We start from the raw sequence: 26,319 nt of genomic DNA, 5'->3' as shown, positions 1-26,319 counted from the left end.
TTTACATTGGAAAAAATAATATCAAAATAATACAAGTCAAGCTGCAGAGGAGCCAGTGCATCTTCTACAGAACCCTGTGACAGCAGAACCTCCTTACACCACAGCTCCACACCAGCTGCCTCTGCAGGGCATGGAGGGCTAACACGCACATTCTGCTGTACAGAACCTGCAGGAAAAAAATGTTTGTGTTGGTGAGCTTTTTTTAAAGCTTTTTATTCTGACAAAGCCATTTGTATCGGTACCTTTTTTGCCTAATGTCAGAACTTGGGACACCGCAGCGGCCAACCAGGAGGTGTGCAGTGCAATGCAGTGCAAGAGTGAAGGGCTGTGGGTGATGTGTCCAAACCCAACAACATACCAATACTGGAAAAGATGTCACAAAAGGAGCTGAATAAATTAAAAACACTTGAAAGCGTGGTGCCAAATGTAACATAAGGAGAGATGAAGCAAAGCATTTGCTTTCATTCATTAGCGAGATGCCCTCCCTTAGCACATTGTCACTGCGCTGTGAGAAGGCCGTGCGGGTCATCATCGCGCTCCCCACCGCGGGCATACCGAACCGCCTGCGAGACAGACACCATCTTCCACTGCACTACATGTGACTGCGGGCTGCTGTTATCGAAGCTCTCCTGATAACTCGCTATCAGCCGGTATTTTTGACCGCTCCACGCCTGCCAGCCGTGCCTCCAGCAGCCTCCCACTCGGCCTCCTCGTTCCCTCGACGCGGGACCGCCCCGCAGTGCCCCGTTCCTGCTCCAGCCGTCGTCCCAACCTCCCCCCCGACGGCCGCACGGCTGTCGCTCAGTCTCGGGGCGCGGCGGCCGGCTCCGGGCATCCCTCGGGGTCGCGGCGGCAGCGCAGCGTGTAGTTGCGGCCGTCGTTGTTGTCCCAGTGCTCGCCCTGCGCGCCGCGGTAGCGGATGGCGAAGTGGAGGGCCGAGCCCTCCCGCAGGCTGGGCGGCACGCACAGGGCGAAGGAGAAGCGCTCGTCCGGCGGCTCGGAGCCGTCCGCCGGGGCCGGGGGCAGCGGCGAGGCCGGGACGTCCATGAAGGAGAGCCACTCGTTGAACGTGTAGCGCACCGTCACCTCGCCGGGCGCGGAGCCGCGCAGCGCCCGCACCGTGCCCCGCACGTCGGTGAGCGAGGCGGGCCGCCCCAGCCGCTCCAGGCAGACGCGCTGCCGCCGCAGCCGCTCGACACTCGGCTCGTCGCCGTCGGGGAAGTCGGGCTGCAGGCGCAAGGCGGGCGGCGGCCCCGGGGCAGCGCCGGGCTCCGTCGGGTCGCGCTGCTGGGCGGGCGGGCTCGGCGGGCGGCACAGCGCGGCGGGCGGCACCCGCGGCTCCTCAGCGTCGCTGAAGTGCTTCACGCTGGCCAGGCTCAGCCCCAGCGAGTCCGCGAACTGCACCCGCTTCTTGCACTTGGGGCAACAGTCCTCTCCCGCGGCCGCCTCCTCCTCCTCCTCCTCCGAGCCGGGGGAGCAGCGCAGCTCCAGCAGCAGCAGCCGCTCCCCCGCCGCGCCGACGCCCCAAGCCCCCGGGGCCGCCGGCTCCGGCTGCGGGCGAGCGGGGCTCGCCATGGCGGGCCGCCCCGCGGGGCCCCGTGGCGGAGGCGGGCGGGCTCGCACCGCTTTATCCGGCGGCCCCTCGGCGGGCCCCGGGCGAGGGGCGCGTCCCCGTCGGGCGCGGAGCCGCCCCGCAGGGCTGCGGCGGGGAGGGACCTCCCCGGGCGCAAACAATAAGGAAGTACGGGGAGGGTGAGACGGGCGGCCGGGCACGTCGCCTCCCGCTGCCTCGCGGCCAGCGCCCGCCGGAGGCCGCGGTTACCACGGCGAGGAGGAGAGATTTGCTAGCAACGTGGTCGGTTTTACGGCTTTTGGAGGACAGCGGGGAACGGCCCGCACGCCCACCGAGCCAGCGGATCCTGGGGCACCGGAGCAAAGCGTTCGTCTGCGGCTGAGTGAGGCGCGCTTAGATGTTGCAGTGGTGATGCTCACACTGCGCCCTGAGTGGAAATTCGAGCAGCTAACGGTTATTTCAGAGTTCCAAATAACGGGACTTCTCCTGCTCTTGGCCTGTTTGAAGTTTGTTCGCTTCAGAGCTTTGTAGGAACAGGATTGAAGGACAGAGACGCTCTCTGGCATCAGTGGTGCCATTGGAAAACATGACTAATAGCAGTTTGCTGTCAACTGCTCTTCACAGATGCACTGCTTTCAGCTCATCAGGCTGTTCGCAGGGCAGCCCCATAACCAACCAGTCCAGGGGGCTGGTGTGCCACTCTTTGGAGCTTTAGACAGCCTTGTTGTAATGGAAGTAAGCCATGGAGTTACTGAGCTGAGGTCTGCAGTGCATTGAAAGAAGGCCACAAACAGAACAACAGACAGCTGTTCAGGGTCACTCTGCTGTTAACATTGACTGTGACCAAAACAGGATGCAACCTAAGCCCTTATCCAGCTGTGCCTGGAAGTGAGGCTCACAGCTCACTATGTATGTGGCACCTGGAGTTAACGAAGCTGAAACCAGGACTGACCAGGTGAGCAGCTAGTTTCAGGGCTGTGTGTTAGAGAGAGATCCTGCAGTCTGCTGCAGCAGGTCCTGGCTATGGTAAAGCACCTTTGGAATGTTGCTACATGTCGCACACAGCATGAGGAACAAGCCAGAGGAGCCAGAAGCCTTGGCTCAGTCGCAGAGCCGTGACACCACTGGCATAAGTGAAACGTGGTGGGCAGAGCCCTGTGACTGGTGTGTTGCAATGGTCCATTCTGGGCCTTCCTGCAAGGGTAGGCAGGGCAAGCCAGGTGGAGGGTGGCTGTGTGTGAGGGAGGGGCTGGGCTGTACAGAGCTGGCAGCTGGTGATGGCACAGTTGGCAGCCTCTAGGTAAGGATTAAAGGACAAGCAAATAATGGGGATGTTGTGGAAGACTGCTGTGGGCCACCCAGTCAGGACAATGACACCAGTGAATTATTCCTTAAGAACTAAAAGATACCTCTAGATCAAGCACCCTTGTCCATCTTTAGTGACAAAAGGAAAACTTCCACCAAAATCTTAGCCCTAAATATGGGCAAAGCAGACTTCAGGCTGCTCAGGGCACTAGTTAGCGAGGCCCTTCTCATGCCCCTCAGCCTGCCCACCTCCTCCCAGAGCTCTGTCCCAAGGCTGAGCAGTTCTGACTGCCCACCCTGGCCCAGTGCTCCCCAGGGTCACCTCTGTCCATGCATGCAATGGCTGCCATTACCGCTGGTCCTTCACATCCTGTCAGCCACACTATGAGCACTGCTGGCTCTGCTCCCCCAGGATCTGACTAGCACAGGACCCCCTGTGCCGCCATCCCTGCACCCTGCAGGATGCACTGGTGCTGGAGCTGGTGGCCTCAGCAAGTGACTGTAGTGTGCTTAAATCAGCTGCCATTGCTCCTGACCCCATTAAACAAAGTTTTAAATAGCAAAGGGGAAAAATGTGCCGTTTGCTAATAATGCAAAACCACCTGGAGTAATAGAAATTGAAGAGGCATGTGAAAGATTTAAGCAAAATAAGGGATTGTAAAGAGAGAAACATACTGTAAATATTGTTAAAAATTAAGCAGTACTGGAATGTATTAATATACATTCCTGATGTGCTCTGCAAGTCTGGCAGATAGGCCTGCAGGAAGGACTGCTGTTCACAGAAATGTAGAAAAAGCAGTAAGACACTGGGAATCCATACTGCATGAAAAGAATTTAAAGGAGGCAGAAGCACACAAGGAGAAGTCCCAGATTTTTGGTATTAGCCGTTGGCTAGTATTCTGAGTGTGATCTGAAATCAGATAAATCTTTATGACATGTACTGAAGTGATGAGAGGGGGCATTATTTAAAGAGGCGTTTGTTGTTGTCTCTGAAATATTTCAGAACCAATTCTCTTAAAAGAATGGGGCAACCAGAGGACTTCCAAGTACTATTTGCTGCATTTGTTATTGAAGAAATAGTTGAGATAGAGCCAGGGGCATTTTTGGTAGAAGGCAGCAGACTCAGAAGGCTTTTTGCGTTCCCTAAAACACTGCCAGTTATGTTAAAGGACATTTGACATAATAACTGAGCATCTTTCTTTACTCCCCTCCATGTTTCCCATCTTCCTCCCTTGTCCCTCTAATCCCTGTCCTGCATTCAACACACACATCCTCCAGGAGCATTTTCAACCTGAAATGTACTGAGTGACACGAGAAAAATAGGAACGCTCAAATCAGTGCTAAGTGATTCCCAGCACTGCTTTCTCAGTTCTGACTGTGACCGTGTGGTGATGCGTTTTTCAGGACCTGTTAGATCAGAGATTTTGGTTTGCTGCTTTGGGAGGGAGCTCTGATGTGCAGTTTAATAAATTCACTGAGCTCCTTGGATCAGTAGTCATCATTGGACACGAGACGAACATAAAAATATTAGTTTGCAGACACCCAAAGTCATGTATCTGGAGGATTCTGTTGAGAATTCTGTTGATTCAACTCAGCCACACAGTTTAATCCCAAAGACCATTCATACGCTTTCACCATTTCACAGAATCACAGAACCATAAAATCACAGAACTGCAGGGGTTGGAAGGGACCTCCAGAGATCATGGAGTCCAACCCCCTGCCAAAGCAGCTCCCTAGCCCAGGTTGCACAGGTAGGCGTCCAGGCGGGTCTGGAACGTCTCCAGAGAAGGAGACTCCACCACCTCTCTGTGCAGCTGTGCCAGAATCAATTTCTTTTCATGCAATTTTGATGTTAGCTTCAACCTTCAAGAGCTAAACTAGAAGACTTTCCTATCAGTCCAGATGGAAAGGACTCTACTGTGTGGAATGTTATCTAGTTCAAATGTGCCATATCTCTGCAATTTCCCACTCAAGTCTTTGCTAAGATCTCCTGTAGCAATAGCTTATCAGAAAACTTGAATGACTAACTACTAAGAGATATTTAACCATTTACAGGGATTTGTAGATAAGCAGGGATTATCAGTTTGTACACTACATTAATAACATCTTTTCCCAAATTCTACCACCATTAGTTCTGAACTGTCTTCTTAGTTCACTTTGAAAGTCATCTTCCTCATCCCAGCTGTAACAGTTGAGCTTGCTGTACAAAAATGTCGAAGAGGATATTAATGGTCTCCTCAATTATTTAGAAGAGTAAATGTTCCATAGCCCACGAGCTTCTTTGTGTTTTGTAATAAGGACAAGATTTCAGTTTAGTGCTTTTGCAGGATGATCAAACACTGAATGAAAGGCTCTGTGGGTCTATATAAATTGGCTCGGTGTCATTCAGAAGCAGATTATTAGACTTAATTTTCTTATCTGGCTGGCAGCCAGTCACCAGCAGCATCACCAACAGCTCTGTTCAACATTTTATCAGTGATATGGAGGCATGAGTGGCGTGCATCCTCAGCAAGTTGGCTGATGTGGATCAAATCCAACTGTGTTGTTCGCCATTGTATGGCATTGGGCTTCAGTGTGAATGGAGCTCCATCTTACGCACAGCAGTCTTGTATAAATGGCATTCTACATGAACTTGCACCCAGATGGTTTCTGTTTTGTGTTTTGGTGTTTGTCACAAGAAGGCCTGTACCTCACCTAAAATCAACACAGACATGAACTTGTTTGGACGCTGCTAGGACATCAGAGCTGGCCAGCTGGTCAGAAGGGCCTTTGTGATGTCAGCTGGCAAGGCCTCTGCTGGTCTTTGCATTGTGTTGGATGTGGATTTTTAAAAATCAAACTTTAACCTGACGTCATCAGCTCAGGTGCCACTGTCTTTCAGGAAACGAGTTGTGCAATGCAGCATGTTCTAATAACTCCCAGCTAATGCAGGGCAACCTTGTTGGCTGGGCAGTCACAACTGTGTAAGTAGTACATCAGCTCTTTCTTACTCTTGTCTTAAAACGCTGTATAGACCTGTATAGGTTGCATAGACCCAACAATAAAAAATGCTTGTTTGAATGTGTGGTTTTCCAAACTGCAGGGCAAGGAGTAAATTCTGAGTCTGTATTTCCCCAGAACTGCCTCAATTTGAGTTTGTTACCAATTGCTGAAGTATGCTAGAAGGTGGAAAAACAGATTATCTAGTGGGAGATCTCATAGGAGAGGTGCTTTTCATCTCAGCCATTTTTATTCTCATGACTTAACGACAGGATTGTTTCAGTTGATGCAACTAGGTGTCTATGACACAGTACAATACTAAAGACAGAAAAAAAACCTAGAAACAAAGAAAAGACAACAGAGTTGAATTTCAGTGAATGAATTAGATATATATTTATAAAAATATATATATATTTTTTTTTTTTTTGCAGTAGGAAAAAAAAACCACGCAAGAAATATGTTCTAGTTTGATATAACGGTACTGTTCTAGCAAGTTCACATGCTCTGGAGTGCATGAACAAGAAACCCAGGACTGTATGATGCTGCCTCACTCTGTGGAAGCAATGGATCACACAGCAACTGTCATTAACAGTATACAAAGAAATCACTGACATAGCCATGTATGAATGAAAGCATGCTCAATCCTCCATTGCCAGGCATATTAAAAAAGAAAAAGAGCTTTACATTTCATTGACTAAGAATGCAGGAGATCACACATACTCTGAATTCACTCCCACAGTTCCATCATCTCCAGGAGGAAAGGCAGAAAAGAAGCCCCATCTAGTGGTGTGGTTGATTATAATTGCTTTTAAATTTCATTTGATTGCAAATGCATTCTTCCCTGATAACAAAATGAAAATGGAAGTAGCATGCAAAGGATAGACAGTTCTGCAAACTAAGCTAGTGTTGTCTAACATTTTAAAATCAGAAAATGCTTTCAAATCAGAACAGCAATTTTACTGGAAAAGACACTGCATGTCCCATCTTCAAGGAGTCTTGAACTGTTCTATTTATAATAGATTTGGAACATTTTATGCTGAAAAACAAAGCAAGTGCTTTGATCGCTTTTTAATGGAAGAAAATGACTACAATTTAGGAAGCTGCTTTCTTTCTCCCTGCCCCCACTGTAATTTGTCACCTTGAAAGGTCATGAGAAGTGGTACCTTCCTGAATGCATTGACAGCATGCAGTAGAATAACCTGGACTTGCAGAACAGTTTAGATGAAAAACGAAAGCTCAGCTTGATCAGACTGTATATTCACAAGGATTGCTGAACAAACTGCAGTGATGCAGATGGTCAAGTAAAATAATTTGACTGAAACCTAGAAATAATTTTAGCGAGTATTTAATGAGAAATATTTGTGAAGGTACAACATATAAGTAGTGCAGTGAAGTCACTGCTTTGCAGGACTGGAAGGTATGTGCCCCCGAGCTGCCATTGTAACGTGTTATAAGCATTATCAAATATATTATTAACTAGCTAAGTAACACTAGAGTTAACTACTGAAGTTCTACACCTAATTTCTTGTGCAATCTCATGTTAGCTGCTACTCCTTGAAGTAGTAGCAGTTTCAATGGCATTTTCAAGACTATTCCCAGTATCCTAGCCAAACTTTGTGCTACACAACACCAATCTTATATATAAAACTTGTCCTGCAAACTCAAGTGAACAAAGTACAATTTGTCTACTCTTTTTATTGCGTCTGCATTTCAGTTGTGATATATGTTGCATTTCCTCAAGTCAATGCATTGTTATTTTCTTTCTAAGGAGCAAAGCAGAGCTTAATATTAACCATAGGCAAAAATCTATGTTAAAAGAAATGTTGAGGAAACTGATTCAGACACCCATATGTTAGAAAACGTCCAAAGTGACATTGCCTTTCTAACCTTAGTGCAGAGTTTTTGAGTGTACTGTTTACGTTACAGCCTGTAATGATGTATTCCTGTGCCATTTTCCCCTCGGGACTGTCACATTAAGCACACCAGACAGACAGCTACTCAGTGCTCTTGTCATTGGTTTTCTCTGCACTGCTGAATGAGTAGCTGTAGGCCTTACTTATTGAACATTATACTGGAGATCTCATACTGGAGATACTATCAGATTTCCTCACGGGGTTCTCCATAGTGCATGCTGCATAATACATTGTGCATAGTACATAGTACTTACATGGAGTAAAGAGAATGGGATGAAACCTTACTGAAAAATATTATCATGATTCATGCCTACAAGAACTGAGACTGCAACCTTAATAATGTTGCTTCAGGCTCCTGGTTCCCTGTGCATGTTTGGCATAATTCACAGCAGTTTCCATTTATGAGCCATCTGTACATAGTAGACACTTCAGATTACCATACAGTAAATATTTAAGAACAATTTCAGCTAAATATGCTGCCTTTCCTGGTATCTGGACTACTAATCTGCTGTAGCTTCTGCCTCCATTTCCATATCCAACTAAAACAAAAAAAATGAATCCCACATGTCTCTCATTTCTTTTCACTCCCAAACTGATGAGGCATTTAAAGGCAGCTACTTCAGTGATTCAGTACCTCATTTCTAGTGTCTGTAATGTGAGGATGATAGATTGTAAATGCAACCTAATGATGCCAAAATTGAGTTGTTTATCTTTTTACTTGGTGAAACAGAAAGACTCGAATTACTTCAGTTTGAAAATATTTCATGCAGCAGCTACACAGTAAGGCGTTCAAAAGCAATTCCTTTGAAAGAACACACTTCTTTTAAGAAAGGGATGTCCATCAATGGGAAGTGTAGGGGTTCACACTCTGCTCTGACTCCCACACAAACAACGGATATGCATGAGCACAATTAAAGTGAAAGTTTTTACTGTTCTAGATTATCCCGTTTGCAAAACCAGTTAGTCAGTGTCCACTCACATTGGCAGTGTTGCTTCATACCATCTGTAACTCAGCTGATGTTAAGGGAGTAATTCCCAGCTTGCGCTGCTGTAAAAGAGTGCAGAATATAACTGAAGATCTTTTAAGCAAATCACAGTGCAGAGTCTCAATTACTAATTGATTTCTGGTAGCTAATGCCTCCCCACCGTAACCACTATTTCCTAATTACATAAGCAATCCCAGCCAAATCCTTTCAAACTGATCATCTTACTTGTAGACCTAAGGATAACTCAGCAAGATCAAGAGGAGTCAGTTTAATCTTAGAGAACCAAAATTTGGAGCCTTTAATTATCTCATGGAGTGATTTAGTCATCAGGCTGGAGTCAGAGGGAGAAGCAGCTTAATGACCAAGGAGGAAGAATGAACTAATGAACAGAGTAAAACTTTAAGAGCCATGGATTCATCTCCTTTCTGAATATTGAAGGGTTTCAGGGATTAAATTAAATGACTTCCAGGCTTTCTCTTTCAAGAGTCGAGTGTAATTTTCTCTCTGAGTTTTCCTGTTTTATCCATTGTTCCAAAGATTCTACTTCTTTTCACTTAATTTTGTATGCCATTTCCTACTAATTCCTCCAACTGAAGAAAAAAATGGAATTTCTTACTCCTCCCATGAGAGAGATACATCTGTTTCCCAATACACATCCCTCTCTTCTCAGCCTGCTAACAAAAGGTTTACCTTGGCCAAATACAGAATACTTTTGTTTAACTGTGAAGTCTGTCTTCTTTTCAAATTTGAAGACTAACTACTCTATTCTGCCATTCCTGACATATGTTTAGTGGGTGTGATTTCTTTATGGTTTATGACTGAATCCATTTTGTCATCAGTTCTTGACTCATGTTACAGAACAGGAAGATCCATAAAGTATTGGCACTGAGCTGTGCCAAGGTGCAGGCAGCTTTGTTTTTCACATCTAAATACAGCGGATAAATGCAATGAGGTGGTGACCTTTCAGTATGGCCTGCAGAGAGCAATAATCCTCCAAGCAACAGTGAAGTTCAAACGCTTATTTGAGATGCTGTATCTTCACACTGATGTGATTTTTGCTGCTTGATTGATTGAATGGACGGTGCAGTTTCTCGCCTGGATTTTTTGTCTAAAACTTCCAGACATACAAAGGCTCGCCTGTTTCCTCACACATTTGGCCAGAAGCAGGAGCAGCAGTATTGGCAAGAAGTTCATCCAGACACAAACCACTAGCAGGCAGAATATAAAGATTCTGGCTCTAAAGATTTTTTTCCTCCCTTCGTAGCAAATAACAACTGGTTTGCTGTAAATGCTTGTGTACCAAAAGATGAAAAGCTCCCAGACCTCAGGTAAAAAGAGGACCTGTGGCGGCAAAACTTTTGATTAGTTTTGTTCTCAAACACTTTATCCAGGAGAAAAAAATAATGGAAAAGTGCCTGGGAGACCTCCCATCTTAAAAACGACAAAGACCAGAAAAGATAATGTCATCAGGTCTGTGTAAAGCTCATTTCTCCAGGTGACTGGAGAGAAGTGTGTCAAAGCCCATTAGTAAATATGCACCATTAACAGGTGCTTATGGGGTTATTTGAGCGTCGATGTCAAGAATTTTGCGGAAGCATAGAGAAGTTAAAATTGGGAGGCTAAACTTGAAAGCCTGAATCCACATCTAAGTCTCAGTGGGATTCTTGAAAAGTACTTTCCAAATGACAGAGGAATACACATGTGGACTACAGGGCAGCCTGTGAAAAGGTCCTGTTTTTACACTTAAATCCCAATGTGGAAATAAGGCTTTGGAATGACAGGAGCAGTCTACAACATAGTCTGAGTGCTAAAAATATATCTGAAGTGATGTGATGTGCTGTGATAAGGACAGCCCACTAATAGAGAATAATATTTGTAACGTTTTTAAGTGAAAATGATCTGGAACAGTAACGTAAAGTCTTTGAAATGTGTAGTATAGTAGGCTGTTGAACATCATGTCTGCAATAGCAAATATAATGAAATATATATTTCAGAACAACTCTGGCATCCATAATCCTAACAATGAATTCACTGAAATGAGAAAAGAGAGTATTTACTCTAAAATAAATGCATTGAAACAGGGGCATATGTGCAGAAAAAGAAATTAAAAAAAAAAACCCCAAACCATTCTTAATAGCTGTATCTAGAATAATTACTTTTGTCTATTTCTAGATTCAGATTTGAATTTTGCTAAGATAGATGAAATGTTCAAATTTAAATTCACTTCTGATAATACCACTATGATGCCTGAATCCTCCTTAAAGAATGACTCCTACGTGGGAACATGACTTTTTTTTCTTTTTAATCTTAGGTTATTTTCAGTTATTACACAGTTTTGTTTGCTTAACTTCATAGCTTACATTAAGGAAAGAAAACTATATCCAGACATTTTTGCAACTGCTGTTTGAATACCTGTGCACAAGCTGGATTGATCAGGAAAGCTCACCTTCCAGGCTTGGAGAAAGAGCTCTCCAGCTGTCTGAGAAGGCAGCCCCTTCTCTCTATATCTTTCTCCCTCTGCTGGCACCATTTTCAGCTTCTCTTTGCTTGAAATAGGCAGCCACATGATTTTGGTGTTGCTTTGAAAAAGGGTGACGGAAGTTAATGCACTAAGCTTTCAGAGTCAAGCTCTGCTGCCTGTCCTTGGTGAAAACAGAGAGCTACACAAACGTGCAGCAGTGAGAAGCACAGCATGGGACCTTTGCAATTTGGGAATGCGAGAGAAACAGATTAGTGGGCAAAAACTCCAATGGTCTCACAATCAGAACATTTATTAACAATGTGCATCAACATACAAAGGAGTGCACAATAATGGGTTTAGCAAATAATGATTGTTCGGTGGGAATGGCAAGTCCTCTCCTTGAAGCAGGCTGGAAGCTTCATTGGCTGTGACAGGAAGGAATTACTCTGTACTGATCTTAACAGAAAATGTACTGTACTTTGAAAATCAAACTTCAGCAGGGCCTTAAGAAAAAACTAAACACAACTGTGTACAGGAGAAAATGTTTGGTTTTGTCTTCTCTTTGATTTGAAGTTGCATTAAAGAGAGATCTGCTGGAATCCCAGGAGCAGGAGCAGTATTACTAGAAACACAGTGCTCTAAAGATATTATGAAGGCAAATCTTGCAGGGGCAGGTAAGATCCTTTATCACACCAACTGATGTAACTGGAAACATTTACTATTACGAGTTAAATGCTGTGAGTTTAATGTGATCACTTTAATTGCCAATTTGAGGAAAAATGTGTTATCTGTGGAGTTGGGAAAGGAAAATTTAGCAAAAGGCAGCAGTGTTTTCTTATCTTGTTATCAGACAAGGAAAGGAACACCTATTTATTGCCCATGGAAGGCTGGGTATTTAACTTAGTGTGGAAGCACTGTCCAGGACATTTGGGAGCAATCAGGTGAATGTGGCCATATTATCCTCTGCTGGAAGTGTGAATAGAGAAACACACTCCTGATTCATTATTGAACACCATGGAATAGCTTGCCACAAAGGGCATCTTGCAAGGGTGTCTCTAAATAGCCATTATGTGACCAACACTGGATCTGTTTAAAAGAAGACACAAAGTCAATAAAATTTCCCATCAGCATGCAGGGCTCAGCCAAATTCTGCCACTTAAAAGGCAAGCAGAGGTGACTGCTTGAAGATCAAAACCAATCCTGCACCCTGAAACCCTTTCAGATGAATTATCCTTCTTTTTTCTTCTCCTGCTGTTATATCACAGGAATGAGTGAGTTTCCCACATTATAGAGGTTTTGTTGTTGTTGTTGTTTTAACTATAAAATAAACAGATCTCTTGTGTGGAGTCTGTTTGTTTGCATCTTGTTTTGTTTTAACTGCATTTAAACCAAAACCTGCACCTCTGTCCACAGCTAGCACTTGCTATTCTTCCTGGCTTGAAAAGCAACTTTGGGGAGTAGCTTGGCAGAAACTTTGTTTGTAATCTCCTAGAAAAACAAGGCTGAGTGGGATCATTTTTACAACCTGTTGCTGCTCTGAGGATTTGGACCAAAGCATATAAAAACAGGATATAAAGCTAACTATCAAGATCTTCATCATCTTTCCACTTTCCTCAATGAAAAAAGCAGCTGACAAGGATCAAGTAAAGTGCCATTTTTCAGTCTTACACACGTTATTATGATTTCAGATAAACAAGGCACCAGAGATAATTGTTTCTGTTTTGCAAATTACTAATTACAATAGGCAAGGTTACAAGGTTTAGACAGCTTCCTTCCTTCTCTCTGGCAGTCAACAATATGTAAATATATGAAAAAATACTTGCTGAGGTTTGATTTTAAGAAAGTCTTGGTACTTTAGTCATGTCAATCACAGAAAATCTGCTGGAAAGAATGAGTTAAGGCTGCCCTTCAGTAATGAAAAGATACATGAAAGAAATATCTGGACTTCACAATTAGAGATACCGTACATAATGTGAATCAGTTTTTCAATCTCAGTTGTTTTATGCAGAAATCGAATCAATTTTTCACTAGCTCCAGGAAATACCTTAGTCACCCTTCCCTACTCGAGGCTATTACAAGAGGTTGCCCGAGGCACTTCTTTCCTCCTCCTGACTACAGGCAGTAAGTCTCTGCGAGCACGACAAAGCTGAATTGCAGTAAAACTGCACTACCCTGATACTGGTTTGAAATCCATAGGAAAATTGCGGTAGCTTCATTGGAGCTGAATAATTTAAATTATTTAAAGTTCAGAATATCTTTTTTTTTAAACCAATATGCAGAAACCATACATAAGCACTCAGAAAACTGTAATAATCACTATAAAAATGTCAGCGTTTACCAACAGTTAGCATACAGGTATCTAGCTCAGTATTTAAGGAGGGTAATTCTATATGTTACAGCACAGACTACTGGACTGCTAAATGTCTTTTTTTTAATGCAGTTCATGTCTTCTTGGGGTTCTCTAAAGCAGACATACCCTGTAGTAGGACAGCTGACATAAAAGAGTAAAGGTAGGTTAAAATTAATTGCCTGACATATGAACCAAACTAATTGAACAATGGTGTAAATCCTTCAATGTTCCACTGAACTGCAGTGAAGTACATGCCTGCCAAAATCCCCCAAATACCGACTGAACTCTCTTGAATATGCAGCCATGAATCTTGATTCTCCTGCTCTTTCCACAGCATATTTTTTCCACATTTCTTTTCCAATCCATTTGTATCCCTGGCAGAAAACATAAATTACTTTTGTGAGAGAAGCTCACAAAAAAAAAAAAAAAAAAAAAAAGCACCAGACAGAAAAACAACAAACCACCAAAACAAACCCATCTCCACAGGCTGCCTTGAATATAGCTGAATTTCCTCTCTGGCTGTGTGGGCTTATTGATCTGAGGCTTGAACTTTTCACCCCATTAGCAGAACAGGCTTCCTGATCATCAGAGAGTAATGCTTGACTGCTCACAGAGGCTTCTGCCTGCGGGTACAGTAATAACTGACATCCATCAACTAGTGCTTTTCCCATTAATTTTTGCACGCTTTAAATTAGAAGACTACTATGATTACATAGCCATTCTTGATTCCTAAGAATCCAATTTACACGGGCAATGTAAGTGAAGATTTCAGACCTCCTCAACCAGTGTTAATGAGACAGGGACCTCATGATGTATACAAGCCACTGAGTACAGAGCAGCACTGTCCTGAAGTTACTTTATTAGCAAGCACCCAGAAGGCATGCACCCAGAAACAAGTGGGTCTGAGCCAGCCTAACAAGCCAGAAGCACTTAACTGGTAGCTTCACAGGAGCATCCCGCCTACCATTAGTCAAATGCAGTTGTTTAACGCAGACCACACAAAAATCAGTCTTCTCACAGTACTCCTATTTACAGGAAAAGAAGAGGAGGCTAACATGGCTTCACCAAGGGTAAGTCATGCCTGACAAACTTGGTGGCCTTTTATGATGGAGTGCAGTGTCAGTGGATAAAGGAAGAGCAACTGATGTTATCTACCTGGTCTTGTACAAAGTGTTTGACACTGTCCCACATGACATCCTGGTCACCAAATTTGGGACAAAATGGATTATCACTGGATAAGGAATTGGCTGGATGGTCACAGTCTGAGCCTGTAGCAGCACGTTGAGGACTGTGATTCTGCCCCTCTACTCTGCTCTCATGAGACTCTACCTGGAGCACAGCATACAATTCTGTGCTGCCAGCACCAGAAGGACATGGAGCTGCTGGAGCAGGTCCAGAGGAGGGCCACAAAGATGATCAGAGGGCAGGAGAACCTCCTCTATGAGGTCAGGCTGTGAGAGCTGGGGATCTTCAGCCTGGAGAAGGCTCTGAGGAGACCGTGTAGTGGCTTTCCAGTACCTGAAGGGTCCCATAGGAAAGCTGGGGAGGAACTTTTTATAAGGGCACGTACCAACAAGACGAAGGGAAACTGAAAGAGGGTAGATTTAAACTAGATATTAGGAATAAATTCGTTATGTGAGGGTGGTGAGACACTGAACAGATTTCCCACAGAGGATGCCCCTCCGTGAAGACACTGAAGGCCAGGCTGGATGAGGCTTTGAGCAGCCTGCTCTAGTGTGAGGTGTCCCTGCCTATAGCAGGGGCTGGGACTAGATTATCTTAAAGGTCCCTTCCAACCCAATGCATTCCGTGATTCTATTAGGTCCTTACAGGCAACTCGGAATATTCTGTGATTCTACAATGACTACTGAGCAGATCTCAGTGACCTACACTGAAATACAGCCTAAGCGAAATAATAACTACCACCACCGGTCACTGAGCGGCGCCGCAGCGCATGCGCACATCGCGCTGGGGGGCGCTGCTCTACGCGGAAGCCGCGCGCCTTCCGGACAGGCGGAAGTGACGTGACGCAGCATCGGTCCCACGCCGCGCGCCCTGCTGGGGTTGGTCCTCCGTCGCAGGTTGCGTCGGACAATGTCGGTGCCGCTGCGGCGCCTGCAGCAGGCGCCCCGGCACCTGCTGGTGTGCGAGAAGGGCCACGCGCGGCATGCGCGCTCCCGCCACGCGGCGCACGTGCGGGACCACGCCTACAACTGCCGCGTGAGTGCCTGAAAAGAAGCAGGGGCGCGTTCGGAGCTGTGTGGGAGGAAGGGGGCAGCGACGGGAGCGGGCAGCCTGTCTTTCCGGCCGTAGCAGCTGGTTGAGCCGGGCTGCGTTTTCGTCCCTTAGCCATTCGGGTGTGGTTTGCATTACGGATCTGTTCCGACAGGTGTCTGTTCTGATCCCTGAGTGTGGCATGCTGCCCGAAGTGCTGAAAAGCACTGTTGCGGATGCTGGGGAGTACTATCTGGTGAGGAGCTTGGCCGTTCATCAGCTGGTTGCACACGAGTTCATTGACCGTTTCGTGAGGAAAGGTAAGGATGGACGGCAGGCACAAAGATACTGGGTTTTTCCATAGACAGTGAAATTAATTTGCTACTATTGCCCATTCCATTAAAATTCTGCAAGCCAGCTGGCAGGAGGGCTTCTGTATATAGCCCCACCTCTCATCTTCTGTGCCTTATGCAGAAATCACCTCCCTTCTCTCTGATCCTTCATAGTTCAACACAGTGTAGTCTGTGCCTGTTTTCCTAGGTGTGAAGAAGGCTTGATGCCTTTTTTTGTTGGCCTTTTTTATTCTTTCAGGCGATGAAGCTATAGCTTCCATCCTTACACAGTAGGAACAAAGAAAATGCAAGGAATGATCAGAAAGATGCCACCTCTGCCCAGCAAAGCGATTTTATGTGCTCAAAGTATATTGTTTTCCTCTAGTGGGGCCTTCTTATTTGGCTCCTGATGAATTTTCAATCTTGGATGATTGCCAGGGAGGAAAACAAGCTTTAAAGGCAAAAGAGAAGAGAAAAAAATAATGTCAGAGAAACAGGAAAGAAATCTGATGATATACAAAATGTAACCCTGCATTCATATTAGCAAGTTTACACAATCTGACTCTTGTATTTCTAAAAACACATTTATAACAGAGATTTAAATCAAATTTTGTGGAAGTATCTCCCACTTTCCACCTTCTCCCATTTTCCACCTTGCTTTTATGTGAGCTAGTAACCCATATATTCCAGGAAAAAATGTATTTTACAGCACAGGCAGTGGAAGCAGGGTCAGGTACCCTGTCAGAGTATAGGGATGCTGTTAGACTGTTTAGGTATGGGGATCAGGAAGGCCGAGACCCAGCTGGAACTGGTCTTGACGGGGTAAAAGAGGAACAAGAAAGGCTCCTGCAGGTACACAAAGCAGAAAAGGAGAGTCCAGAAGAGTGTGTGACCAGTCATACTGGTAACAACAGACAAGGAGAAGGGTGAGATACTCAACAACTTTTTTGCCTCAGTCTTCACTGGCAACTGCTTTTCACACAGCCCTCAAGTGGATGGTTCAGAAGATATTTGTAAAGTCACGGAGGTCAGATGAAGTCTCTGTTGTCTGGAGAGAAGGCAGTGTCACACTCATTTTTAAGACATAGGAAGAATGACCCAGTGAACTACCAGGTTGTCAACCTCACCTGTGTGCCAGGTCATGGAGGAGAGCCTCCTGGAAGCTATGCTGAGGGGCACGTGGAAGAAAGGGAAATGATGTGGGACTACCAGCATGGCTTCAGGAAGGGCAAGTCCTGCCTTACCAACCTTATTACTTATGATGGTGTAACTGACAGTGGACAAGGGAAGAGGCACTGATGTCATCTGTAAGGCTTTGATATGGCTCCCTGTAACATCTTTGTGTGGATTTGATGTGTGGACTGTTCAACAGATGTGAAACTGGTTGCAAGGTTGTATCCAGAGAGTGATGGTCAATGGCTCAATGTCCAGATGGAGATCAGTGATGAGTGGTGTCCCTCAGGGGTCAGTACTGGGACTGATGTTCTTTAACATCTTCATCAATAGCATCAACAGTGGGATTGTGAGCACCAGCAGCAAGTTTGCAGATGACAGGAAGGTGTGTGGTGCGATCAGTGCATCTGAGGGATGGCATGCCGTCCAGAGAGATCTGAACATGCTTGAGTGGCAAATCTGGGAGAACCTCATGAGGTTCAACACATTCAAGTGAAAGGTCCTGCACCTGCTTTGTTGCAACACCTGCTGTCAGTACAAGCTGGGGTTGAAATGATAGAGCATAGACCTGCTGAAAAGGACCTGGGGGTGCTGGTGAGCACTATCTGTGCATTATCTGCTCAGCAAACTGGACGTGAGCCAACAGTGTGCCCTTGCAGTCCAGAAAGCCAACTGTCCTGGGCTGCATCAAAAGAAGCATGATCAACAGATCAAGGGAGGTAATCCTGCCCCTCTGCGCTGGTGTGGCCTCACCAGGAGCATGTGGAGAGAGAGGCATTTACCTGTTGGAGAACATCTAGAGGAGTGCCACAGAAATGATTCAAGGGATGGAACACCTCTCCTACAAAGACAGGCTGAGAGAGCTGGAGCTGTTCAACCTGGAGAAGATCCTGGGAAGACCTGGTAGTGGCCTTTCAGTATCTAAAATGGGGCTGTAAGAAAGAAGGGGACAGACTCTTTTTGCAGGTCTGTTGTGATGGGACAACAGGAAATGGTTGTGTACTAAAAGTAGGGAGATTTATAAAAAGCATCTTCTTATGTCCAATATAAGAGTGTTGAAGCACTGGAGCAGGTTGCACAAAGCGGTCTGGAAGCCCCTTCTGTTCCAGCACTAGAGGTCAGGCTGGGTGGGGCTTTGAGCAACCTGATGTATCTGTAGGTGTCCCTGTTCATTGCAGGGGAGCTGGATTAGGTGACAGTTAAAGGTTATTTCCACCTCAAACAATTCTGTGTACAGTTTCTTCCATTTGCTGAGTGAGAAAGTTTGGACATGGAAGAAACATATGTGTGGATTGAGGAATATTGGTAATGTTACCTATATTACAAGTCCTTTGCAATAGTACCATTGTAAACTTTATAAAATTAATAACAAACATTTTGTTCAAGAAGGTGGAAGAAAGTTACCTAGTAATTAAGAATTAAGAATAATTGAAAATATTTCGAACATGCTTGATTATCTTGAATATTTCTTGTGTGTTGTATCTTTCCCCAGGGGCTGTATAATCTCATAATTTTCTTCTTTACTGTTAAAGGTTCATGCTATGCACTTACCTACAACACCAAAATTGATCAAGATAATACTGCAGCTTTACTCCCAACTGGTATGTTCTTTTTTTTTTAAGATATGTACACTGATTATGATTTTCAGTGTTGGTTGGTTGAATTTTTTAATGTAGAACTATGTAAACTGGAAGATGGGCCTACTGCACTTGCCTGCTTTATTAGAAATATGCTAAAATAATTAAACTTTTTTTATTCATGCTGTTAAATGATTTTGTCTGAAGGAAAGTATAATAAAAAATCAATGCTGCTTATTCATAGTATTTAATGTCAGTGCTTCACCCTGTCAGAAATTGCTACGTATGATTACTTTTCTCAGTACACAGCATTCCAGCTTCTTGTTTCATCCTGGTCTCAAAGACACCATTTCTACCAAAAAAGAAATAATAAACAGTGTTTGAGAATACTTTTTAAAATGTTCAATGTTAATTATTTGAGAAATATTTAACGTGGAAAACCTCTCTTGCATTCCCATCATTAGTTCTATGACAAGGTATTATTTCTCAGGTGGGATTTTGCATGTAAGGAAAACAGATCTGTTCTGACATTCAAGTATGTTTTCATGCTGAAGTTTAATGGTTTATCAAACATAATAGAAACACAAATTGGATTATTTGCCCTCTAGCTTAAGGTGTTAAAACAGATCTTATGCCCTGATGGGCACTTGAAAATTCAGATTCTTCAGAGGAGGAATTGTTTTTGTACTCCGTTAGCATAGTCCTAGCAAAATAGGTACTTGGTAGTGGCTGAGTTTGTATGGTACAGTCATTACTTGCTGTGCACCATTTATGCAAGAGACAGCATTACTGCTCCTGGTGATGGCAATGTCTGAAACTTTCAGCACAACCTTATTTGTTTGATTTCTGTATTATACTGTTACTTATATCGAAATACTGTGGTAGCTGTGTGTTGTGTGAAATTGTGTACCAAGTGGCAGCTGCCAGACTTGGCTTGTGAGCTGGGGAATAGAGGTGCTCCTGAGCATTGTCTGCTCATTGCCAATAAGCGTGTTTCACACACTCAGAGTAGTCCCGCAGGAGGCAATGCTTTTGTATGTTTAATTGAGCAGAGCGTGAAGGAATGTTTACAAAATCATGTCCCAAGTGTAGCTCAGTGTTCAGCCAATGACACAGCAAATGTAGGGGTCGAGCAGAGGAAGGATTGAGTGAAATACTCCCAGAATACAGTAAAACAAACAAACAAACCTGCGCCTAGATCAGTAACAATATTGCACTTTTCTCATTCGAATTCATAAGGCCTGTAGGGTAATAAAGAGCAATTTAATTTAAATGTCAAGGGTAAATCTGGTAATCGGTTTAACTGAAACTAAGGGCTCTGGGTTACATTAGTAATACCTAGTGATCCAGAGTTAACATTGTATAAAGTATGTGGTTCTCGGAAGACTTTCAAGGGAGCTAAGTTGGAAATTATTTAAATAAAAGTTTGTTCTGTTTATAGGAAAACTAATTCTGTCAGTAGATAAAGATACTTACGAGGAACTTGGTCTGCAAGGTCGCCCTTCTCGGTATTCTGGTAAAAAACCAATGAGATACAGTAAGTGTAATTGATATTAACAGTCTTTACTTCAGATCTGTTTGTGGAATGCCTTATTAGGATGTTAAAACAACAGTGCTGAAACTTACATTTCCTTAAAAATGACTATAGTCTAGATGGTATTTTTCCAGATGTAGTTAAAAAAGATTGCATGAAGAGGAAAAACTTAATTTTTCAGAATAAAAAAGTACCCATAAGGAAACAAGCATTCTTGGGGTTATTCTGTAAAGTCTCTAATCTCTGGGGTTTTGGTTAAGTGCTTGTATTGGAGTGATGTAGAACTCAATTTCTGTATGCTTTGTGAGGTATCTGTGCCTTCTGATTTAAGAGGAAGGTCAGACTGAGGAGCCCCAGGTCTCTCAGGAGAAGAAAAGGCTGAGAGAGGATCTCAATGCTGTTCATAAATACGTGCAGCGTGAGACTCAAGTTGACTGGGGGGACTCTTTGGTGGTGCGCAGCAATAGAAGAACTAGGCAGAAACCAGAACACGGGAATCATTGTTTTGGGACTTTGTTGTTGCTGTCACTAGGAAACAGTTGCATATTACATCCAAATAAGGGTAGCAGGAGGAGGTGATTTACATAATAGGGAGTCATATTTGCATAGTCAAATACTTTGTAAAGATGCTGTACATGTGAAAAGGTATTCTATTGCTCTTTTGGGGGTTTTTGTGTGTGTATGTGTGTTATTTTAATTCTTATTATTAGTATTCAATTTAGTCAATTGAATTAAAATTGCTTTTGTACATTTTTGCAGTTATAACTATTGATTTGACTGATTCCAACTTTCACCCTGATGGCAAGAAACATAAGAGGGTGCTTTGGGCTTTGAAGGAAAAGAAACCTTTAGAATTTGACTTCTTACTGGCTTGGTATAATTCAGGTAATAAGAACTGAATGCAAAACTAAAATAAAACTGACATAAAGTCCAAATATTTGTAGTTTACTGCTTTTCTCCAGTATTGGCCAATCGTATATCCTCAGAACAGATTGTTTTGGCTATGTAGCATTTGCATAGCACTGACAAAAAACACAGGCACCATGCCTTGTCAGAACTGTAGCTCTCAGTGCACTTCTGCTTGGAGTTACTAGGAGGTCTCCACACTAGTGAGATGTCAGAGAGGTCCTCAAGCATGCTTTCCCATTTGCTCTTTACATTCTTAGTGATTCTGGACTCTTTAAAATCTGAACATTACTGATGTGAGAAATTAAAACTGCTTTCAAGCTCTTTCAACACTGCTCCATGTTGTACTTGATAGTTTTTCAGGTTTCTCAACTTTTAATACAAACTGTGTTACAAGGATTTGTCCTTGTTTGTCGTTACAGAAGTTGTTTAAGGCTTTCAGTTTTTATCTTCAGGAAGGAGTCACTGTGGAGACCTCTGCTACCATAAATGGTGACATAAATCCAGCTAAGGTGGCAGATCATCAGGCTCAGCTTGCTTGAATTTATTGACTCTGGGCAGAGAGAAAAAGGCTGTTAGGACCAGTAGGCTTTTTACCTTTATTGCTGCCTGTGTAGTGACATTCAGGAAGAATACTATCCTTTTTCTTCAGTTTCTTATGGCCAAAAAGCTAGTCACGTTAATAATCTCCTGAATATGAAGTTGATTCTTCCACAGAAAGACATTCTGATTTAAGTTTGTGACATAGGAAGACTTTTCCTTCATAAAATAAACCAAAATAAAATAGAACCCATGCAGATTTTATTAATGGGCATGAGGCATTGTGTGGATTCTGCTGGAAGGGGAAAAGAAGGCTATATTTTCTTGAAAGCATCCTTGTCCTCCAGGAGCATTGTGCTTGCAGCCTTCCTGCTGAACACTGGTGCTTGACATGGCCAGCACTGCTGAAGGCCTGTAAACATTCCTGTCACTTTCCAAAAGTAAGGTTTGTAGTTTCATACTGATTTTTTTTTTTTTTTCCCTCCCCTGTTCCCTGGCTCTGGCTCTCAGAGGAACAGAACGAGGGAATACAGAGTGTCTTGTGTCTTTAATGAGAGAATCAAAGTCATCTTTTCTTCTCTGCTCTAATTTCTATGGCAATTTTAAATATTTATTGGCTGAAATTTGCTGGACTCCAAGAAAACTTTGACAGTGTAGCTAGTTGTGGGCATGGAAAGACATGCTGTAGCTGGAGGAGGAGTTCTGTTAGAGTCTTGGCTTCAGCCTTCCAGATTTCTTGACATTAGGACTACAGCTGATGTTGCTATTTGGAGGTTTAAAATGGTCAATTTTTGTTTGATAATTCTGAGGTAATATTATGTGTTCTTTGAGACTGTTAGTGTAACAAATAGTGAAGGAAGAACAAAGTGAAGGCGAATTGTCTGTTCTAATGCACTTCAAATACACATATGTATTTATGTAAATATATAAATTAACAAAAGTTCAGTATCTGTGCCCTTCTGCACTTGGACAGTCTTTTTTTGCAGGATGGTTAAAAATGGTCAGTTTAGCCCTCCTCCTCCAAGTTATTTCCTTGGTGGGGTGGATATGGCTGATAGAGCTTAAGCAGTCCAGGGTTTTTGATAGTGGGCCCCAGATATTGTAGTTGTCTACATACCAATATCTACAGAATACAAATAATTGTATTCTGTAGTTAAATGTGTCTTGTGCCGTTCTTGAATTAGATCTGTTCTTTCCCACTTAAAGGTCATCTGTCCCTCAGTTAACTTGATGCAGTTGATAAATCTGTTCCCAAACCTGTAGTCAGCTGCTCACTTCTTCAGTGTTTGGGGAAATGGTGTTCTGAGATGTCAGCTAAGTAGGTGGGAGAGCTGCTCATCTTGGTGGCTAATTCTGATCTTCTACTGGGATGATCTTAACTTCCATATATACCATATCTGAAGATGATTTCTCAGTTTACTGTGAGTCAAGAATTTTTGCCCTGAACCCCCCTGGCCCCTAGATTAAGTTTCCCATCACACTAAGAACATCAAATATATGGACTTCAGTGATGGGATCAAATCTCCTGGAGTGATTCTTATGTGTTGTCCTCAGCTGAGAAAACTAAAAGCCTCACTACGTGAGCATTCTGAATAAAGGACTCGAGTGCCTCTTAGGAAATTGAGAAGGGACACTTTTGACACTTGTAAAGTCATGATCCAGAGCAATTTATGAGACTGTAATTTTTTGTAAAGTGTTCCTGAGAACTGCAGAGGGGTTCATGCCATAGAGTTGTTTTTGCTTCTAGATGCCATGCTGTCTGTAGGAGGCAGTTCTTACTGAACTAGAAATGCTGGGATCCCTCTGGATGCTCTGTGCTCTTAAAGGAAATACTGCCTAAATTAATTTGAGCTTAACTTCAATTAAATTGTTTTAGAGATGCAGTATCTCTATTTATGTCTACGTTATATATGCTATCTATTATGCTTAGATGCCTGAGGAATTTCTAGAGATGCTGAGCTGGAGGTGACCTAATGATGTACTGCATGCATCACACTTGCTCACAGCAGGAATTGGTGTATGTGCAAAAGAAGGAATGTATGGATGGATGTTCATAAGGCAGAATGTTCCCTAGCCTCATGTGTCAAGTGTGAGCATAACTCAGAGTGTGACTGCATTTGCAATCCACTTTGTTTGGGGGGTGGGTTAGTAGGCAGTAGCTTTCCTTTCGCATGTTCCTTTTCTGGATGCTCTGAATTCATTTAATGAGTTATTTTACTCCTTGACCAGTTAGTTTTGCTTGAATTTTCTATTGTCAGATCTATTTCTACACTTAGTAGTTAAATAGTAATGTTACTGAGCTGTACTGAGTTGCTGGATGCACTGGTTCTCAGTTCAGAGAAGATAAGGATCTGAAAATTCTATGGCTTTTGCAAAAGATAAAAGTACATAAGCAGTTCTAGTTGCGGTTCAACACTGCACACGGCATCTTCTTAAATGCACATAGAAATGCTAGGTGAATTCAGTGCTCCTTTTGTGTAATAGTTTTGTAACAGCCCTTTGTGGTGTTGTGTTGTTAAGGTGCAGAGGGATTGACACTGATGTCATACTTCCCGAAAAACCAAATAAAGGTCCTAAAGCCAAAAGTCACATTGAGCACATTGAGAGACTTGCAGTGTCCTACGTTACAAAGCAGTGAACTCCAAGGAAAGCCAGAAGAGTCCTGCAGTACAGAGGAACTGTTTGAATGGTTAGGTGCAGTCTTGAATCAAGTTAACCTGTAAGTATTTGAATTTGTTTGATCTCCAAGCCACAATTTATTTAAGGGAGAGTTAAGTAAGAACTAAGAAAGATGTGCTTCTGTCAAGAATGTCTGTTATGCACTTAAGTGCTTAATGTAAGTCCTAATTAACTTACCTGTGATTTTAACATGACAATTTGGGTGTCACTTGGCTATTAACTGGGGATCAATTTAGATTATATACATACGTATTTCTTTGGTACAAGTTTTGATTACTAAAGCTTTATTTAGAAGATGTTTGTTTGTTTATTTCAGAGACAATGTATCTTCTAGTTTTTTATCAACCTATTGCTGTCCTCAGCCCAACACAGTCGTGGACCAAGCGTTTTTGTGCACCATCACGGGCTTCATAATTCCTGAGAAGATAATTCAGTTACTGGAGCAGCTGTGGTAAGGGTTTACAGGAGAATGTTCTTGGAGTCCTATGGTTTTTTGGTACATTTTAAGTTTTGGAGTCACTTCAAAAGACTTTTTTATAGTAGTGCTGTTGAAAGTAAATAACAGAGTACAGAATGAAATTTTAATTGGGAAATGAGCAGGAAGCTTGATGTTGGTATGAAATAAAAAAAGCAGTAATTATTTTTGGACACTTCCCTGATGTATAAAAATTTGAGAATGACTTCCTTGCATTCTAGTAATGACTGTTTTTATACCTTAATTTCTAAAGCACTCCACTGGACTCCTACATTTTTTAGATTCTATGCCAATGAATGTTGAGTGCCCTGAAGTATGTCTGACTTAGAATTTGTAACTATTGAGAGAAAACATGATTGCAATCCCTTTGTAATACCATAAAGACTGTCATATGACATTCATGGTTATTATGACATTCCAGCAAAGTAACTTATATATATCTGCTACAACATGAATCATATAATGAGTAGTGATGAACAATGGTTCTAATGCACTACCGATCTACCTGCTACTAGTGTATTTTGGATCAGTGCAATGTTGGCCTGGAATGTATATTGCTTTACTGACAGTGAATTCTGAAACTTCCTTGCTACCTGTGTAAGAGAACTCTTGAAGTGTGTGGCTACTAATGGTTGTAGCACTGGCTCAAGACAGTGTTGCTGTTGGTTTGACTGAAAGGTCTTCATTACTCTTTCTGTGATTTTGACCTTCTTGTATACTTGAATTCTGCTCCTTCCATTATTATTGATAAACTTGTTTTCTTCCTTTGCAGTTGCTATTTCAGTGAACCAAAGCTGGCACAGTGGTTGACCTTAACTGTGCATGGCTTTGCAGACAGCCCCGTTTCCTGGAGAGAGAATGAACATGGTTTTCACAAAGGAGGAGAGAACTTGTACAACTTTGTCATTTTTAGAAATCTGGACTACTGGCTTCAGATGGCTTTAGGAACTCATGATGATTGTCCTCCGTAACGCTTTTGTCTACTGAAAAAGCATTCTAAAAATCCCAGGGTACTGTATAAAAAGACAGCTTTTATAAAAATAATTAGGTAATAAGTTAAATCTTAAGAGGCTTTGTGTTTTTCTATAAAGTATGACCTACAGTGGAAAGAATGGATTTTTGTTTCTTCACTGCCACGCTGTCTTCAGTTCTGGAAGACTTTACAGTTCTGTCTTTAAGAAAAATACTTCACGTGTGTGTAGAAGTTCTCAGACATTGACTATAGGTTGTTTCTTTTTATCCCAGCATCGTTTGTAAGTATTGTTAAAGGTTGTTAGTGTAGCAGAAATGCTGAGCCAAGGCCTGAACCAGTGATTGAGCAC

The 26,319-nt window shown here is 43.0% G+C and overlaps 2 protein-coding genes across 3 annotated transcripts; one reads left to right on the top strand and one right to left on the bottom strand.

Moving 5' to 3' along the window:
• Nucleotides 1–378: 378 nt before the first annotated feature.
• On the bottom strand, nucleotides 379–1,623 carry PPP1R3G (protein phosphatase 1 regulatory subunit 3G). The gene has a single exon (XM_065752639.1). It carries the CDS (start codon nucleotides 1,573–1,575, stop codon nucleotides 802–804), a length of 774 nt encoding a protein of 257 aa, XP_065608711.1. The 5' UTR covers nucleotides 1,576–1,623; the 3' UTR covers nucleotides 379–801.
• A 14,012-nt stretch (nucleotides 1,624–15,635) lies between these two features.
• On the top strand, nucleotides 15,636–26,064 carry RPP40 (ribonuclease P/MRP subunit p40). 2 transcript variants are annotated; one of them, XM_065752013.1, is made up of 8 exons: nucleotides 15,636–15,787; nucleotides 15,957–16,101; nucleotides 18,819–18,887; nucleotides 20,305–20,400; nucleotides 21,157–21,282; nucleotides 24,364–24,562; nucleotides 24,839–24,973; nucleotides 25,770–26,064. In XM_065752013.1, exons 1-8 carry the CDS (start codon nucleotides 15,662–15,664, stop codon nucleotides 25,966–25,968), a joined length of 1,095 nt encoding a protein of 364 aa, XP_065608085.1. In that variant the 5' UTR covers nucleotides 15,636–15,661; the 3' UTR covers nucleotides 25,969–26,064. The 2 variants fall into 2 exon arrangements, with proteins under 2 accessions (XP_065608085.1, XP_065608086.1); XM_065752014.1 differs by having other exon boundaries at nucleotides 15,717–15,791.
• Nucleotides 26,065–26,319: the final 255 nt, after the last annotated feature.

This window comes from Cyrtonyx montezumae, unplaced genomic scaffold, assembly GCF_038088225.1.
Source record: "Cyrtonyx montezumae isolate F1298 unplaced genomic scaffold, pur_monq_1.0 scaffold_8, whole genome shotgun sequence".
NCBI classification, from domain to species: Eukaryota; Metazoa; Chordata; class Aves; order Galliformes; family Odontophoridae; genus Cyrtonyx; species Cyrtonyx montezumae.
The sequence above is the reverse complement of the archived record's forward strand: the minus strand, read 5'-3'. Positions and strand labels throughout refer to the sequence as shown.